At 31.4% G+C, this 19,560-nt stretch overlaps 1 protein-coding gene across 2 annotated transcripts; it reads left to right on the top strand.

Moving 5' to 3' along the window:
* Positions 1-244: 244 nt before the first annotated feature.
* Scamp (secretory carrier membrane protein) lies at positions 245-9,533 on the top strand. Of its 2 annotated transcripts, none has more exons than XM_065507761.1 (6): positions 245-444; positions 596-823; positions 7,412-7,613; positions 7,707-7,836; positions 7,908-8,163; positions 8,750-9,533. In XM_065507761.1, the coding sequence occupies exons 1-6, from the start codon at positions 379-381 to the stop codon at positions 8,900-8,902; spliced, it is 1,035 nt and encodes a 344-aa protein (XP_065363833.1). In that variant the 5' UTR covers positions 245-378; the 3' UTR covers positions 8,903-9,533. The 2 variants fall into 2 exon arrangements, with proteins under 2 accessions (XP_065363833.1, XP_065363834.1); XM_065507762.1 differs by having other exon boundaries at positions 246-435.
* The last annotated feature ends 10,027 nt before the right edge of the window (positions 9,534-19,560 follow it).

The following is a 19,560-nucleotide window of genomic DNA, read 5'->3' on the forward strand; positions in this document are numbered from 1 at the left end:
CGTGTTCTTTTGTGTGAGGAAAACATATGTATGTTCAATTTCATATTTGTAATTTTTAAAAACTGTATCTTTTGTACAAAATTTACATTTTATGTCAATAATATGAAAAATTTTCTGACAACATAACATTGACAAGAGTTGTGTTTACGATGTTTGTGACGTGTAGACAGAGAGTAATCAACAGACGGTATGATGAAAATTGTTATACACTTTTTCTGGCAAACTGGTTTAAAAATCGCTAAATTTTCATCACTGTTCACTAATAGTGACACAGCTTTTAAAAAAATTACCAAAAAGAAGAAAAAAAAACTATATATCTCTGAGTGAAAATAAATACATATAAAATTTATTGATTCTTAATTTATTGATTAAACAAATATGTCGGGTTTTGATGACAATCCATTTGGCGAACCAACTGTAGATAATCCGTTTGCGGTAAGAAATGTAATTACCATAATGTTAAGCAAAATGTATAGAGAAAATGAAATGTATTTTTTCGTATTGACTCACATTCCTTATCTTAATTTGGTGACATATTGTGAAGTGCAAACAGAATAATAGATATTTTTATGTTTTCTATATTGGTTTTGTCTAGGATCCAGCCATTCAACAAGCGACTCGTACAACGACAAATGTACAGAATTCTTTAGAGGATTATAATCCATTTGAACAAGAACAAAGCAAACCCCAGCTACAAATCAATTCAACAAACAATGCAGCAGTGGTTCAGCCTCTATCACAAAACATTCCGCCTACTCAACAGCGCGTTGCAACCACAGCCACACCTAGTACCAGTGTGCAAATAACCACAGAGGAATTGCAGGTAATATGATCTCGAAATCAATATTTGATCTAATGATCAAATTTTGTGTGGCTTTTTTGTTTGATGTTTTTAAAGTTGATAAAATGTTAAATTCATAGCGCAAACTCTAAATATGTTTTAATGTTATTAGCACATTTATATTTTCATTCCATTTGGTACTGCTAATGTTTTAAAAGTCGTAAAACTAGGTTTTATTATTATACAAAAATATGAATAGTTCGTGGCAAAAATATATTGCATTTAACTCTTCATTAGTGTTAAAATAAATTCATACGTATCATAAATTGATTGTTTTCTCTTCTCGCTTGCTGAAGTCATACACTAATAGTAACTCCAATATATCATCATTTAATGGGCTGTTACTATCGTTACCACACATGGATTTTATACGATTAGGTGGCACTTCTCCATTAACTGATAAAGGGGAATATACAATTTAGTAGAATCTTTTCAAATTTGGCACACCCTATGGAGCCATTTTAAATTTGTCTAATTATTGAAAAATTGTTACTATTTTTCAGTATATTAAAAAGTAAAATGTTTTGTATCTTTATGTATTCATATTTTATAAAACAGTGCTCAGATTCGATTGATTATGGAATTGTGTGATGGGTTATCATTATTAAATTATACACACATAGGAATATTTTAATATAAAAGTGCATTCATAATGCAACTTCAATTTTCTAATCCAGTTTATTAGACAAAATTCTACTATTTTAATGTTTACTATTTTTCAATATATTAAAATGTGAATGGTTTAATAAACAGCACAATAAAAAATATTGTGGGACACGAAGGTCTACAATTTTCAAATTTAGAAATGAGATAAACTGATTTCTAAAAGTAACTCAAAAGGTAATTCTATTGCGGAATTTCGTTTTTTTTAGTTTATTTCATAAACTATACCGTTTTTGAGTTACGCGAATATATGTTTCCATTTTCAAAATAACAAACGGTTAGCACCGCTGAATTCAGCGTACCCGAATTAGTTTAACCCACCGGGTGCTTGACAGTTTTTTCAACAGTGTATATATCAAAAATACATAAAAGGTACCATTTCACAAAAAAATAATGGACCTCATCTTATATACCCCTCACCAATGTATACTTTAAGATAAATATTAAAAACTATTTTTGAAAAATAATTCTGGGAAAAAAAAATTATTTGCTGATAAATTTTAGCTTTTGACCCAAAATCAATAATTATAGGAATTTATCTCAAAAAATTCACGGATGAAATATATTGGTCGATTAGCCCCATCCGTACTGTGAAACATTTGCTGCAAAACATTTGAGCTTGTGGATGAAATGGGAAAGAGGAATGGTAAAGGGTACTCTGTTTCATGTACATCATGTTGTATGTCATCCACATTTATTCGTTCGGTACATAAATGTCAAATACTGAAAAGCAAAAACTTTACTGTGTGGACACGAATGCAGTTGCTGAAAATGTTTCACAATGTGGACCGGGACTTATGGATGGCAAACGAACTTCAGTTGCGTTGCCTAAATTGCATTGCAGATGGTAAATGGCAGCTATAATTTCTGTTGCCAAATTGGCTACCAGAAATTTGCAACTAAAGTTCTGTTGCCATCAATAATCGACCCAAAAGTATTTTTTTATTTATGAAATACACAAAAAGAAACCGTTTAACTGAAAAAAAAATCGAATCTTAAATATGTACAGTGACTCATTAATATTCGTTTTTTTTTATTCGAGTTATTCGAGTCAACAAAATTTATAGTAAATAAAAAAAACCGGTGATATTATTTTTTATTCATAAGACATATCAAGAGATCAAAAAAACTTATTTCAGAATTCTAAAATTGAACAAACAACATAAATAACAACAAAAACTAAAAACTTAAATAATTTACACTTCATTAATATTCTAGGCCAAAATATAAATATGTATTACATAGTAACAAAAATCCTGAGATATAAACTATACTTAGTAAAAAACAAATAACAATTAAAATAAATGGTCCTATTACATTCATACAAACAAAATTAGCTCCACAGCCAAATATATATTAAAAAGTAAAATATTTAGAAAAATATATAAGAAAATACAGTCCCAATTAGCGGCAATTCCTGCTTAAACCAAAACCAAAGAAATATAAGGTCAATAAGTTTAAATAGGTAAGTAAGAAGTCATAAAATAATTAATCTGGGGTACCAAAGTAATTCAGAAGTTTAAGACGAAAAACATTATTGGATTGTGAATATATGCGAAGCTCATAAGGCAAGCAATTCCAGCAGCGAGCAATCCTAACTACAAAATATTTCTCAAAAATCTGCCTAAAGATTCTAGGAATAAAAACCTGAGGATTTCTAGCAGAACTCAAAAAGACAAATTTATTACATAAGGTGGAATGAAATCTCCTACTAATAACATTATGAAACAACACTAAATTTCTATATTTAATAAAATTAAAAAATGAGCAACCAAGACATTTGTGTACATAAGAAGAAATATGATCCTTAAGCCGAACGTTGTAAGCAAACCTCACAATTGTATGAACAATTCGTGGCAACCTATTTAAGATAAAACTTGAAGATCCAGATACCACCTCAAGACAATACAAAATCTGAAGCATTAAAAGAGCATGGGCCAATCTCACCCTGATGCGTAAAGAAGTGTACCCCAGATCCTACCAGAAATCAGGTCAACATGACTCCCAAACAAAAGGCCACTATCAATAACAACAACCAAACACTTATGCCGGCAAACAAACTCAATAGCACTATCATCAAGATAAAAGTTTAAATTAGTAGAAAAATCTTCTCTAGAGCCATTCGAGGTTTTTTTTAGCACATATAACATTATTTAAATACAAATTTAAAAAAGTAATTTAATATCTGGTTGGATAGCTCTTTTTTTTATAACCTCAGAAGGACAATTTGGCATATTTAAAAAAAAAAATTCAATTTATGAACACTGATTTTATCCCATTCTTATTGCTGCCTTTTTTTGAGTTCGTTTTTGAAACGTGATTTCAGCGGACTCGGCGATCTAAATAGTCCCATGAATTTTCTATGGGAGTCATGTCTGGGGACTAAGCAGGCGTATTAATAACTTTTGGACAATTATAAAGCAACCACTAGTTTTCCTGATACAATTCAAAAGTTCTTGCAATTCCCTTTTATTCTGCCGATTGTTTCAAATTATCTCACAAAATGTTCGAATAAACATCCTTGATCATAATGCCTTCAATAAATACCAGTTTCCCTACGCCTTTCGCTGAAATGCAGCCCCAAACCATTACACTTATTCCTCCATGCTTAACTATTGGAGTAATATTTTTTCCTTTTAACTCCTAATTCGGCTTCCGCCACACCATAGTTTTTTCATCAGTTCCAAATAAGTTAAATCATCGAGAAAATTACATTTTCCGACCAATTTTCATCTTTTTTTATATGCTCCTTATTAAATTTTAACCGATTATTCAACGGCCGTATTGTCTGAAAAAAACATTAAATTCACGAAATGGGCAATACCCTTATTTTTTGAACCCTTATTTTTTAATGGCGTGACTTATTGTTACTTCTGAAACTGTCTTTCCAAATTCCGCCTTAACTTCAGTAACAATTTTGAGGGCACATAAGCGTGCGTTAGCCTCGATTTTTCTAACAAAACGGAGCTTTTACATCTCGGTACACTTTTTTAGCTGCCCAGTTTGTTTTTTAAAATCAATTCGATTCTGGTTTTTATATCTTCGTATAATGTCACCAACAGTATTTGGCTTCATATTCAAAAAAACTTGAGAACGACAATGTTTATTCAGCTAACATTATTTGTTTGATGTTAAATAATGAGTGTATCCCAATTACAGCGGTGAATTTTATGGTAAAACTAAAAAACCGAATATTAATGAAGCATGCATTTCTGTAGTATTTTAGTTTCATATTATTTTAAAATAGATTGACTCAATATTAATTAAAACCAATTAGTGAAAACACTATAAATATATACCTTTATAGTGTTTTCACACCTGAAGTTAAAACCTGGTTTTAACGTTAAAACCTGTTTTTTTCTTCCTCCCACATTTCAACAAAAACATTTTCATTATTTTTGGTCCAAAAGCCTCTTTCTTTTGTATTTTTTTTTACTGTTGCTCTTAAGTTTATTATTTAATTTTTTAATTTTTACACTTTGTCAACGGCTTTCTTCGTTTTTATATTTGTATTGTTTTCTTTTATGAGCTGTTATATATATGTTTGTCATTCTGTTTGTAATTTCCACATTTTTCATTTGCGAGCCCATTAGTTATATATATTCTGGAACGTTATAGATAGCGGAGTCGATATAACCATGTCCGTCTGTATGTTGAAATCAACTTTCCGAAGCCCCCAAATTACTTACATGATTGATACATCAATTTATCCGTTATAGTCTGCTATGACTGAGGTATAAGCAAAAAACCGCGACTACCAAATTTTTTTTCACCAAAGATATTATTTTCACCACCATTTTATTTGCTCTCCCATTTTTTTCTTTTGTAAGGGTATTTAAGATTCGACATATGAAAATGGCAATATTTAGCTAAATTTGATAGCCAACTATAGATATGTTAACAACTTAGATTGTTGAATTTTCATCTAGTTTCAGCCAATACCAGTAGTTAAGAAAAAAATTAATTCTTGAATTTCATTTAAGCGCCACATTTGAACCCTATGTGCTAAGGGTTAAAATGATCAAATATGTATTAAACGAATAGATATGTTTACATACATTGTGCAGGCGTGGACCCAAAACCGAAAAGTCTTAATATAAAAAAAGAAAAATGTAACATAAATTTTAGTTTATTTACAACCAAATGCTTGACCTGGATCCGTGCCTGATACATACACATATGGTCAAAATAATAAGTACATACCTACTTTTCTTTCTTATTATACTTTCTACTTTCGTTTTTTAATTTGGTATGGTAACTTCGACATTTTTCGTTAATTATGTATTGGCAGCACAGTTTAAAACAAAAAGAGTTGCAAAAATCCCGTTACTTTTCGTTTGTTTGTCAATTTTTGTTAAAAGTGCAGTTTTAGATTGGTCAAAAAAATAAGTACATTTCACATTTTGTAATATTTTATACTTTTAAAAGAAGGTTTGTTAATTTATTTGCTATAGTATTTACAAAAATAATAATCTACAGTTAAACTAAATGAAATTACATTGACAGATGGGTCGAAAGAAGCACTGTATTCCAGAGGAGAGAAGACTGGTGTTAAGATTGAGAAATAATGGATACAGTCTTCGGGCAATAGCTAAATCTCTGGATAGGTCACTGTTTTTTGTCCAAAATGCCCTTAAACCAGAAACAGGTAGAGAAACTCGCGGAAGGCCAAGAAAAACTCAGCCGATGACTGATAATCACATTGTCGTTCTCGCCAAAAGAAACCCTTTTATATCCTCTAGGGAAATTTCTGCAAATATAGACAATGTGATATCAGCTCGAACAGTCCGGCGAAGACTACAGTGTGCTAATTTACCGGGCCGAATAGCCAGAAAAGTTCCTCTGCTTCGGAAAAAAAATCTTAAGGCCAGACTGTCCTTCGCAAAAAAGCATTTGAGATGGTGAGAAGAAGTGGCATAATATCTTGTGGAGCGATGAAACAAAAATAAATTTGTTTGGGAATGATAACGGTCGTAATGTGCGTCGTCCCCCGGGTAAGGAATTTCACACACGTTATACAAAAAAGACCGTCAAGCTCGGTGGTGGCAACATTATGGTATGGGGATGTTTCTCGTGGTATGGTGTTGGACCTATTTATCGTATTACCGATACTATGACACGTTTTGAATATAAAAATATATTGGAGGACATAATGTTGCCGTACGCTGAAGAAAACATGTCGCTTAGATGGGTTTTCCAGCAGGATAACGACCCAAAACACACATCCCGCTATGTTAAAGATTGGTTCAGTGAAAATAGTATAAGTCTCCTAGACTGGCCAAGTCAGTCACCGGATCTAAATCCAATTGAAAACCTTTGGGGGGAGTTGAAAAGCAGAATAAGTAAGCAAACATTTCAAAATAAAGACCATCTTTGGAATTTTGTTAAAAAAACCTGGTATGAAATCCCTTTGGACACCTGTCGTAAACTTATTAGCAGTATGCCAAGAGTCCACAAAATTATTCAAAATAATGGAGGATACACTGGATATTAATAAAACTTATAAAAATAAAACAAATAATATTGAACTATTACTTTTAATTTAAGGAATTACAAAAATGTACTTATTATTTTGTCCACTAATTTTCTGAAGTTTTTTTATTTTTCATTTCATAAAGAATTTAGTTTATGTTATTAGGGCGTAAGTGTTTGTGTTTTATGTTAAACATAACTTGGACTAACTAAATATAAAAATAATAATTCATTTAAAATAAATATATATTTTTAATTAATCACAAGATGCGGAAACAGATCATGTACTTATTATTTTGACCATATGTGTACATATACATATGTATATTTATTGAAATTATAAGCTTATGTTCAAATATAAAACAAATGCAATACAAAATTTTAACTTTCAAATCAAAAATTTCATTACTATAATATGACTTAACCATATTTTAGAGACGCCAAGAGGAACTTGATCGCAAAGCTGCTGAATTGGATAGACGTGAACAGCAATTACAGGGAAATATACCCCAGCTTAATAATTGGCCACCATTACCAGACAATTTTTGCGTGAAACCTTGTTTTTATCAAGATTTCAACTTGGAAATACCTCCTGAGTTTCAGAGACTAGTTAAACATTTATATTATACATGGATGTGTAAGATATTAATTAATACAATACAATTTAATTATTTATTATTATATTCTATGAAAAATTATAAAATTAAAAAAACTTTGGGTTTTCTTGCAGTTTACACACTAACCATGTGCGTTAATATCATTGGTGGACTTATTATTCTGTTTCACAGAAACGAATTTACGAATTTTGGGCTGGCGATTTTCTATACATTGCTCTTTACACCTGCTTCATACATTTGCTGGTACGTGATCAGATTCTTTTTTTTATATTTTCAACTTTACTTATTTTTCTTTTTTTACTTCTTTGCTACAGGTTCAGACCAGCCTACAAAGCTTTTCGCAATGATTCAAGTTTTAATTTTATGGTATTCTTTTTTGTGTACTTCTTTCAAACAATATTCTCGGTTTTCCAAGCTATAGGCTTTCCTGGCACTGGTTATTGTGGTTTCATAGTTGCCATTACACAGTTTGATTCGTCGGCCTCAGGCATCATCGTTGGTTTGCTGTTGCTATGTATTGCCTTCTGTTTCGCTGTTACGGCAGCAGCAAATATAATGATGATAACAAAGGTAGGTTTTAAATACACTACATTAAGCTGGCTCTTAAAAAATAAATCTTTCTTGAATGAGTCTAACTTTGAGCTTTTTTTAGTTTCTAAAATTAATTGCTAGATATATTCTATTTTGTTCTATATTAGTTCTGTATATCTAGTTAGATATAATTTTTGAATATAATACTTACAATACATACAAAGTTAACATCAATTAGTTTTAGATACTTATGAAAAACAATTAGATTCATCTAATGAAAATTTATTTTTCAAAAGCAATTCTACTTACACTTTATATGAAGAGAAAAAAAAATAGTTTTTGTTAACCATGTTTTATGATGTTTCCCTATATTTTTGGTTTAGTGGGCTGGATCATTTAACAAAAAATAAATTGTTTATAGCTTTCGGAAACATATATATGTATATATATTTTGCATTTTAAATTTTATTAAGACCCAAACTATTTTTGGGAACCTCATGAAACAAACTATGGTACATATATTTCGACGAGGGGGGGGGGGTAACAAAAAAACATAACTGTCATCCTTCTAATGTATATTGGTTTCCGAATTTTTCTCACTTTTGTATGTATATATATATTTCAGATTCATTCGATATATCGCAGTTCAGGAGCTAGTATGGCAAAGGCTCAGGCTGAGTTTGCAACCGAATTTATGCGCAACCAACATGTTCAGCAAGCTGCATCTTCTGCCGTTAACACCGCTGTTAATTCTCAATTTAACAATCGTCGATACTAATTAACCTATTGTAAAAACTACACGGCATTGCATTGTATTCAAATAAACCTAGCTAACATCTCAACACACATAAATGGAGCAGTCCTCAATTATGATGTGTAAAACGAACAGATTACTATTTAATACATACAATATATATATACATGCAAATTTAACTAGAAGTTTTGAAAACGGATTTAAGTATTTGCTTATTTATTGACTATGTTTATAATTTCAAACAATTAAAAAATACAACTTATTATAAAAAAATTAATATTTTAAAACCAACATTTGTTACAATATTATTTGTTCTACTGTATTTTTTAAATTATTCTTCGGCACGAGGAATATCAATGTGTGCGTCCACTTATTTACATTAATATTAATACATAAAACTTACACAATTCAAAATGTATAATCATATAAAACTTAACTTTTGAAATAAATGAAGAAAAAATAATAATAATCATATAGATAACGGTTAGAATATTTGTAGTCTCATATTCCTTTAAAAAATAAACTGTTCCTAAGCAGTACTTTCTAAACACATTTATACATATAATATTATTTTCCCCTTTTTTGTTATCACTTACATAAATACCATTATGTAATAAAAAATAATTTTATTATTAGATGTACATATATATTATTAGTCGAGTTGTTTTATTTTTTCTTTAATTAACAAAAGCTAAGTTCTTGAAGGAACTCATACAAGTATTTATACTGAAACGTTTTTAATTTTGTAAATAATTCGGTATTTCGAGAACTATTTTAGATATTGTTACGAAATTTCACATGGTTTAAGCTGGGGTGTTTTCGAATTGATTTAGAGTTGTTCAGTCTCATTTTTATACCCTTCTTTTGGTCACTAAGCGACCAAAAAGCTCTTAATGGAATGTACCTAAGCTTTCTTCTGAGTAAAAAAAAATAAAAAGAAAAATTCAAATATTTGCTACATATCCCACTTGCATCCCATTAAGCAACCAAATTGGTCTTAAAGGAATAGACCCAAGCTTTCTTTTGAGCGAAAAAAAATTTAAAAAAGGGCCCATTTTAAAAAAAGTTAGATTTTGCAAAAAAAAAAAAAAGTCAAAAATTGCATATTTTGAGTTACAAAACATTTATTTTGATAGATAAAAAGAGGGCCCATTAGCCCATAAGCTACTAAATAGGTCCACAAGGAAAACATCTAAGCTTTATTTTAAGAAAAAAAGGGCCCATTTTGAAAAAAAAAGTCGAAAAAGATTTTGATTTCGGAAAAAAAAATTAAATTTTTTTTATTTTTTTTTTGAAAGAATGAAGAAACTACTTAGGACACATTTTGCTAAGAACAATAGATAATAAGTTACATGGATGAGAAAAATCTAACTTCGAGAGTTATTGACCGATGTTGTTGAAAAATTGTGTCTGAATTACTATCCAATAGATCTAACCTTGGTGCAAATTTCATCCCGATCGGAAGACATTGATTTTAAAAGTTGGTTCACTTGACGTGAAATCCCCCATATACACATCTGCTCAAAATAATAGATACACCTAATTGGAAAAAATTTAAATGGCGGTAACATTGAAAATTTCCTCGCAAGCGTTAAGAATACATCATATTATTAAAATTTCTATCTGGCAATGTCATGTCAGTCAAAAATCTGGCAACTATTTGCTTTCATGTTGATTTTTAAAAACGAATTTATTTGAATTACAAAAAATTATTTGCTCATAAAAATAGATACACATCAGTAATTTGTAATTTGTTTATATACAATTTTTTTTTTGTGCAATTTTTTGTTCCTATTTACGTGAAACAGTAAGTATAATTTAAATTTTAGCAACAATTTTATAAAAAATAGGACTCTTTTGAAGAAAATGGGACGAAATCATCATTGTACCGAAGATGAGAAAAAAATTGTTCAAACGATGAGAAATCAAGGAAAATCATTACGGGAAATAGCAAAGAGCATAGGAAGATCTTTACATTTTGTCAAAAATGCTTTATCTAAAAAACAAAAAAGACAAACTCGCGGTAGACCAAAGAAAACCAGTCCAGAAACAGATAGGCGGATCGTCCTTATGGTTAAAAAAGACCCTTTCATATCATCGAAAGCTATTTCTGCGGAGCTATGTAACGAAATCAGTCCACAAACAGTTCGTCGTCGTCTTTTACAAGCTAAATTGCCGGGCAGAATTGCCAGAAAAGTGCCACTAATGCGCCAAAAAATATCAAGACAAGATTAGAATTTGCTAAAGAGCACTTACAATGGTCCGGGTGTGAAGGCGAAAAAAAATGGAGAAATATTTTATGGAGCGACGAAACAAAAATAAATTTGTTTGGAAACGACTGCCAAAGAAATGTACGCCGACCAAAAGGAAAAGAATTCCACTTTAAATTTACAAAAAAGACGGTAAAACATGGCGGGGGAAACATAATGGTTTGGGGTTGCTTTTCATGGAATGGTGTTGGTCCGATATTCCGAATAGAAGATACCATGAATGCTAGTGGGTATAGAGACATATTGAAAAACGTAATGCTTCCATATGCATCGGAAAATATGACATTAATATGGACATTCCAGCAGGAAACGACCCAAAACATAGTTCAAGATTAGTTAAAAACTGGTTCTTGGAGAATAACGTACCTGTTTTAAGCTGGCCCAGCCAATCCCCTGATTTAAACCCAATAGAAAACTTGTGGAGTGAATTAAAGATAAGGCTTTCGAAGGAAGTTTTCAAAAATAAAGACGATTTATGGGAGAAAACGAAAAAAATATGGTACGAGATTCCATTGGAGTAGTGTCAGAACTTGAAATCCAGTATGCCCAGAAGAGTGGAGAAAGTTTTACAAAACAAAGGTGGATATACTGGATACTAGCTTTACTTTAATAATAAACTAATTTTTTTAAGATAAAATTTATTAGCTTTTGTTTAATAAGAATTTTTAAAAATGTATCTATTATTATGAGCACCAAATTTTTCGAAATTTAAGAAATTTAATTTACTTTATAATATTTATTATTAATTATGAAATATTTTGTTTTTGTTTTTTACTCTCCTTTTAACTATAAATAAAAATCGACTGAATTTTTTTTATAATTTTACAATATACCATTATTTTTTTTCGTTTTTAAAAAATAAATTTTGGTGTATCTATTATTTTGAGCAGATGTGTATATTCTGGATCCTCTGTCGGTCTGTTGAAATCAATTTTCTGAAGACCCCAGATATCTTCGGGATCCAAATCTTCAATAATTCTGTCAGACATGCTTTCGAGAAGTTTCCTATTTATCATCAGCAAAAACCGTCCATAAATAACGGAGATATGAGCAAAAATCCGAGACAACCTTTGAAAATTTCATCAAAAAAAGACAATTTATTGCATGCTTTGACAAAAAAAGGAACAAAACGTATGTTTGGATGTGTGTTGGTTTCATTGCTTTGCGTATTTTGTTTCGTTTGCGTTGTTGTTTTAATACCCTTCACCTTCGTGAGAGGGATATATATAAGATTGTCATTTCGTTTGTAACTGCTACAATATACATAAGTTCTGTTCAATAACTAAAAGTTGTTACTAGGTTAATAACAATTGTTACTGGAAAAGCGTTCATTAACCCAAAAAACTTGCAAGTAGAGAAAAAATCAAGAGCGTATAAATTTTAGAGACTGTTCTCTCGTTGCAAACTACTACAAGTTCTACTTTGAACTCGTAATAGTTAGCAGCTTACATTTCATATGTTTGTGTTATTTATTGTTTATTTATTTACAATTTTATTTTTGAGGTAAAAAAAATGTCAAAAAAAAAGAATTTTCAATAAAATTTAAGAAAATATGAGTAATTATACATACAGTGACCCTCAAAAGTCAGTAAACACCAAAAATTATTCGATTTTTTTTAAGATAATGAAAATGTCCATCGATTAAAATTTTAAAGTTTCGGTTTGTTGAATATTGAATATTCACCCCTATTCTGCATTTCGATTCGAATCGTAATTTTCTCCGTTTGACAACTTTGGTATTCTGCATTCCGTTCCGTTTTCTTTTCGATTTTACGTATTCTGCGATCGTAGTTACGTTTTTCTAAGTTGGTTTTTGTGTGACTGAATGCAACTAATTTTGCATTCATTGAAATTTAAAAAAATGTAAGCGCATCTTGTGTAAAATTGCTACTGCCTCTCAATTTCCGCTTTTCAAGTCTTAAATCTGTATTCCGGAAGACGTTTTCTCCCCTTCCAACAACAACGCTGCTACTATCGATTCCATTTCCTGTAAAAATTAAACAAATAATCTTTATTTTTTTAAATAAAATATCACCTCAAGCACTACAGGATTCTTCACACTGGAATAGTTGATTTCTTTCTTTTTTTTTGGTACTTTGGTTTTTATTTAATTTATTATGTTTTTAATTTAATACTATGTTCACATTTGCAGAGTTAATCATCTCAAACGCGATTAAGCTCTATTCACTTCAAAATCGAGATGATTATCCAAGGCGAATTTACTTTACAGGTGGCGTTAACAGCACAGCTGATCTACTTTTTTTTCTTCGTCTTTGTGGTCGACTTGTCAAAAGTTGTATATAGGCGAATTTATGTATTTTATGTCAAAAGTTGTTTTGTTTACCTTTTCGATTTCAAAAAAGTTAAAGTTTGAAATTTATTTTTGTGTAATAAAATGAAATTAATAATTGCTGCCTATGCAAACAAAACAAAAACCGGGAAACGGTAGTTTCTTATGCGTTCCAGGTGATGCCCGCCGGCTTAAGTGGAGCAAAATTTGAAGTCTGGACTTCTTCCGACAAGCTCTAGTTTGCTCGGACCACTTATCGTTTCGCAGTCCTTAGGCACATCCTCTGGAGGTACATATGTTCTTGTTGGAGTTGTCCGCCTTGGACTTATCTTGTTTTGCACCGCAAAACATTTTAAAAATATGTAAAGGCTTATTTACTTTTTTGTTTTTTATTAAATTTATTATTTTTTGTTAGTTTTCAAAAAATTTTTATTATTATTTTTGTTTTTTTTTCACAAATTTTAGCTTTTGACACATTTGCCCCCCAAGCAACAATAAAACACAATGTTGTTTTTGCAATGTTGTACTTGTTGTAATATCAACGCCACCTGTACAATAAATTCGCCTTGTGATTATCCATACATTTAAATGATTTGTTAATCACTTCAAATTGACATGATTAAATCTTAATCACTTCATTAATCACGTAGAATGAACTGAACATACCTCAAACTGATGATGATGTAGCATCGGCCACCTTTTAGTGTAGTACCGATAAATAAATTTTAACAGAAGTCTTTTTTTTCCTTAAAAAACCTTAAATAATTCATCAATGTTCACAATTTCATAATTAAAAATTTTAAAATAATCTGCTGATATTTTTAATAAAGTATTTATTACCATATTTAATGCCTTAAAGAAATATAAATTTGTTTGTTATTTTTTATTTGTCAACTTAATAATTTTAGTGTCAACTTAATCATCTCAAATGTAATGTGAACGGCTTTGATTAACTTAATCAAAATTTTGCTTAAACGCGTTTAAAAGCCCAAGTGTGAACATAGCATACATTTTTTGTTATTTATCACTCAAGGCGAATCTATAGAAGATGACGACAGAAGAACATCTGATTGTTTTTATACCCTTCACCTTCGTGAGAAGGGTATATATAAGTTTGTCATTCCGTTTGTAATTTCTACATTTTTCATTTCCGACCCTATAAAGTATATATATTCTGGATCCTTATAGATAGCGGAGTCGATTAAGCCATGGCCGTCTGTCTGTCTGTCCGTCTGTCTGTCTGTTGAAATCAGTTTTCTGAAGACCCCAGATATCTTCGGGATCCAAATCTTCAATAATTCTGTCAGACATGCTTTCGAGAATTTTGCTATTTAAAATCAGCAAAATCGGTCCACAAATGGCTGAGATATGAGGAAAAAACCAAGACAACCTCGATTTTTGACCTATTTTTTACCTATATCTGGATTACTAAGACATTAATATAGACAATATGGATATCTAATGATAGATATTTCAAAGACATTTGCAACGACGTATATAAGACCATAGTAAGTTGGACCTACAATGGGTCAAAATCGGGAAAAAAATTTTAACCCGAATTTTTTTTTCAAAAAAAAAAATTGAAAAAACAAAAAAAAAAAATTTAAAATTTAAAAAAAAAAAATTTTAAAATTTAAAAAATTTTTTTTTTTAAATTTAAAAAAAAAAATTTTTTAAAATTTAAAAAAAAAAAATTTAAAATAACATCGAAAAATTTTTTTTTCCAAAAAATTAAAAAAAACAACTGAAAAAAAATTAAATTTTGTTTACCTAAAAATATTTAAAATTTTGAAGTATAATTTGGTGAAGGGTATATAAGATTCGGCACAGCCGAATATAGCACTCTTACTTGTTTTTATTCAGTTGTTTAGACAAGTGAACTGTCAATTCAGTTGTGTTTGTTGTGGCGAAAAATACAACAAACCCAAAAGCAAAAACAACCACAGGCAACTTTGACAGTTCACTTAACTTTTTACAAAAACAAAGTACCTGTTGTTTTTGTATATGTTGTATTTGTTGTAGTTCTGTCGTCACTTTTTATAAATTCGCCTTGTTTATCACTGTTTTTTGCACTAAATTAAATTTGTTTATAAAGTGCTGACAAGTTTTCTAATTTTTTCAGCTAGATTGAACATACCCTTGTCTTTTTCTTTCGATTCAGTTTTTGGTTGGAATCAAGGTGCCATCGGCAGCACAGCTGATTATAGAAATAGCTCGCACAAATGTCAAACTACATATATAAAAAATATTCGCCCGTACGTCCGTATGTCAAACTCTATATATAGAAAATAAGTGAATTCGCCTGTATTTATTTCAATTCGCCACTGCTGTCACCTTGTTAAATACGCCTTGGTTGGAATACCGTTTTTCGATTTGTGCGTAACTGAATGCGGGAACGTAATCGAAATGCAGAAGAGGGGTGATTATTCAACTCAAGATTGGGTTCTGAAGAACAAAGATTTAAGTTGGACTATAATGATTTTCATGATCTTAAAAAAAAAATCAAAAAATTCACTGGTGTTTACTCACTTTTGAGGCAGTGTGTACATTTTAAAAGGAATGAAATAAGAAAATTGTGTGTATAAAACAATTGTTACAAAAAGAGTAATTTTGTAAATTTTGATTTTATTCTCTCGTTGCAAGTATTTACTGGGAAAGTAAATGAACAGACCTACAATCAGCGTTACCGTTGTGCGACTAAAGTTTGTGTTTATTTATTAAAATGAACTAAATCTGCCACTTTTTCAGATTTTTGACCTCGTTTCTAGAACAATAGATATTTGTCCAATTCACAACGTAGTTGTACGTTGTATGATACAACTATTGTGGTTGTGAACACAGATTTAGCAAAGTCGAATGTTAACCTTGTCAAGCCTTGAAAATGCCATAAGAAACAGATCAAAACAAAACATTCCAGAGTCTATTAATATGTAGAATTAATAGTGCAGCGAACAATAGCAAACTAATGTCTGAATTGTGTAAAAATTCAAACAATTGACAAATATTTAAAACAAATAATCGTTTTTCATAAATTAAATAAATTTACTGATTTCAGTGTTACCGTTTGGCTGTTATTTTGCACTAAAATATTTGAATTTTTTTATTTATGTATAAATATGAACTTACATAACACTTATTTTCATACAACATTCGAAAAACATATGTAAAAATGTTGTAGGTGTTGTACAAAACATTTATATAGAAATTATCAACAACATTTGTACAAGAGATAATTCAGTTTTAATTCATTCCAATAAGGAAATAAACTTTTTTGAATTGATTTCGGAATACAATGATATTGTTACGAAATCGTACTTGAATTCAAATATAACGATTTTAAGGGCTGATTTAAAAGTAGCATAATGCTTTCAAATAACAGTGCTGTAATAGCAAACTGTAACATATCTGTGGGCATTATTAAATAAAAGCTTTCAGTTGACCATTGATCGTAAGTTGGCAACGCTGTATGCTGCGACCGTATATTCGAATTCGAATATTCAGTTAAAGAACATTGTAGAAATAGAGCTTTCTAGATGGTAATGCAGTGTTATAAATAGTGGCAGAGGTTGCAGTCGTGAGTCAGTTTATGAGAGACGCTATTCGAATAAACATCAACTGAGTGCCTTAAATTGTGCTGTATTTTTCAAGTGAATTCGTGTACAAGGGTCTGTATTTCTGGGAATTTATAAACGTGTATAAAAAAAAACATTGAGTGACTATTTAATTCTGTTGTTGTACATTTGAATAAATAAAGAGTTGTTACCATTTTCAAACTACTAAACGGCTTTTATTTGCAATCAAAAGTATCCGGTTTATTTAAAGGAAATAAACCAGAAAGTTTGAGGAACTAAAAGTTGAACAACTCAAGAAAGAGTTGAGTAAGTTGAAGCTACCAACAGCTGGTAACAAAGCAGAATTGCAGAAGAAGCTCATAGATGAATTCAAGCTGCGTGATATTGATATTGAAACTTACGAGTTTGAGTATAAAGAAGAATTGGAAGTTTCTACCCGAGCAATAACAAGCAGCATGGATTTAAGCACAATGTTTGGGGCTATGATGGAAAAATTCAAAGAAACAAATGAGAAATTTGCTGAAGTTCAAGAAAATTCAAGAGTCAACAATGATAAGCTGTTAGCTGAAGTTAAAGCAGAAGTTCAAGAAACTTCTAGAGTCAACAACGCGAAACTTCTTGCCGCCAATGAGAAACTTCGTGCACACTTAGCTGAAATGGAAACGAAACTTCAAGAATCCTCTCGAGCTACAGATGAGAAAATTCAGGAAATGTCTGAGGTTATTTACAGCAGAGTGGATGTCATTGACAAAAAGGTGTCCGAATTAGAAAGCGGTGTAGAAAAACAATCCCAAGATGTTGATAATAAATTTCTCGATCTGGAAATGAAAATTAATAATCTTCAATGCCAAGATGGACCGGTACGAATTATTCCAGAATCCTCTAGTAGAATAAAGGCCCCTAGTTTTGATGGCACCACACCATTTAATGTGTTCAAGTTCCAGTTTGATACGGTTGCCATTAGAAACATGTGGAAAGACGAAGAAAAAGCTATCTAGTTGATTTTGGCCTTAAAAGGAAATGCAGCGGTAGTTCTTGAAAGCGTGCCAGTGAGCAACAGAAATTGTTATGATGACATAATGGAGGCGCTACAACGTAAATACGGTGGCGAACATAAAAAAGAATTATACCGAATGGAATTGCGTGGTAGAGTGCAGTAACCCAATGAGACGCTACAAGATTACTTACTTATCCAGGGGAAAACAACACATTTCTGGACCATATCAAGATAGAGGCATTCGTCAATGGCATTCGCGATCCTGAAATAAAACATGCGGTTTGTGCTACACCTAAACCATCATTTGCACTGGCGCAAGAAACGGCGAAAATAATATCAAAGCCGCAAATATGCAAGGTGCGCAATATCGAGGTTGTTGCTGAAGATGAGAGAAATATAGTCGACGAATTAAAAAAGGTCTTGGAGGCGTTTAATGATAAGCCTCTAAGATAAGCCAGAGTAAAATGTTATAATTGCGATAAATCTGCAACCACCGAGAAAACGAACCAGATCTGTTTCGCCTCCAAGAAACAACCAGCCATCAAATCATCAATCATCACAAGAATCACCTTTAAACTAAAACGAGTTAGCACTATGGGGCAAGAGCTAGCTCCCACATCTGAGGGCTCCACAATCTCCATATCAGTAATGCAGCAGAAAAATAGCAATCTTACGGATAGTGGATACAACAACGGTCAGAAGCACATTTTTACTATAGACACAGGTGCGTCGCAGTCCATCGTCAAGCCCGATTTAGTCAAGAACACAATTGAACCATTAAGTGGGGTAAGTCTGCACACAGCTACTGGGGAGCCAGCCACTGTCTATGGTAAAGTAAATGTAAAATTAACCATTGCCAATGTTAGCGTCAATCATGTATTTATTGTTGCCGATATTGTGGACAAAGTAATCATTGGTGCTGATTCCATGATTATTCACGGCATTACTTTGGATATGGGACAAAAAGTTATGATTTGGCGAAATGTGGAAATACCCCTTGACGTGGGTTATGAAAATAGGACTTTTTGTGGTGGTAGTATCGAGCATCAGATAATACCACCACAGTCAGAAACTTTAGTATGGGCTTGTATGGAGGAAGATTGTGAGGACAACTGTTTGTGGGTGGTAGAACCAGCAGAAATAAAAATGTGATCTTATAACAGCAAAAGCCCTCGTTAAACCTTGCAACAACAAAATAGTTCAACAACAACAAATAGTAAGAGTGCTTAACCTGTCCAGCTATGAAAAAGTCGTAAAGCCAAATTCCGAAATAGGTCAATGCACTTCAGCAGAGGCAGTAATCAATAGCGAGAAAAAACCCGGAACCTGCCAATAAATCTACCAAAGAACACGAGCTACTAGCGGAATATGTGGGGAAATGGGTAGGAGGATTAGCGCCGCCCGATAGAAGTAAGGCCAAACAGCTTCTGAAGAAAAATACCTCGGTCTTCGCCTTAAAAAGTCAAAGCAAAGGTAGAACGGCGAAGCGAGGCCCATAAAGCAGGCGCCCAGTGAGGTGAAGGAGCTGGTTAACGAAATGGAGCGGGATGGAG

This window comes from Calliphora vicina, chromosome 4 (genome assembly GCF_958450345.1).
Source record: "Calliphora vicina chromosome 4, idCalVici1.1, whole genome shotgun sequence".
Lineage (NCBI taxonomy): Eukaryota > Metazoa > Arthropoda > Insecta > Diptera > Calliphoridae > Calliphora > Calliphora vicina.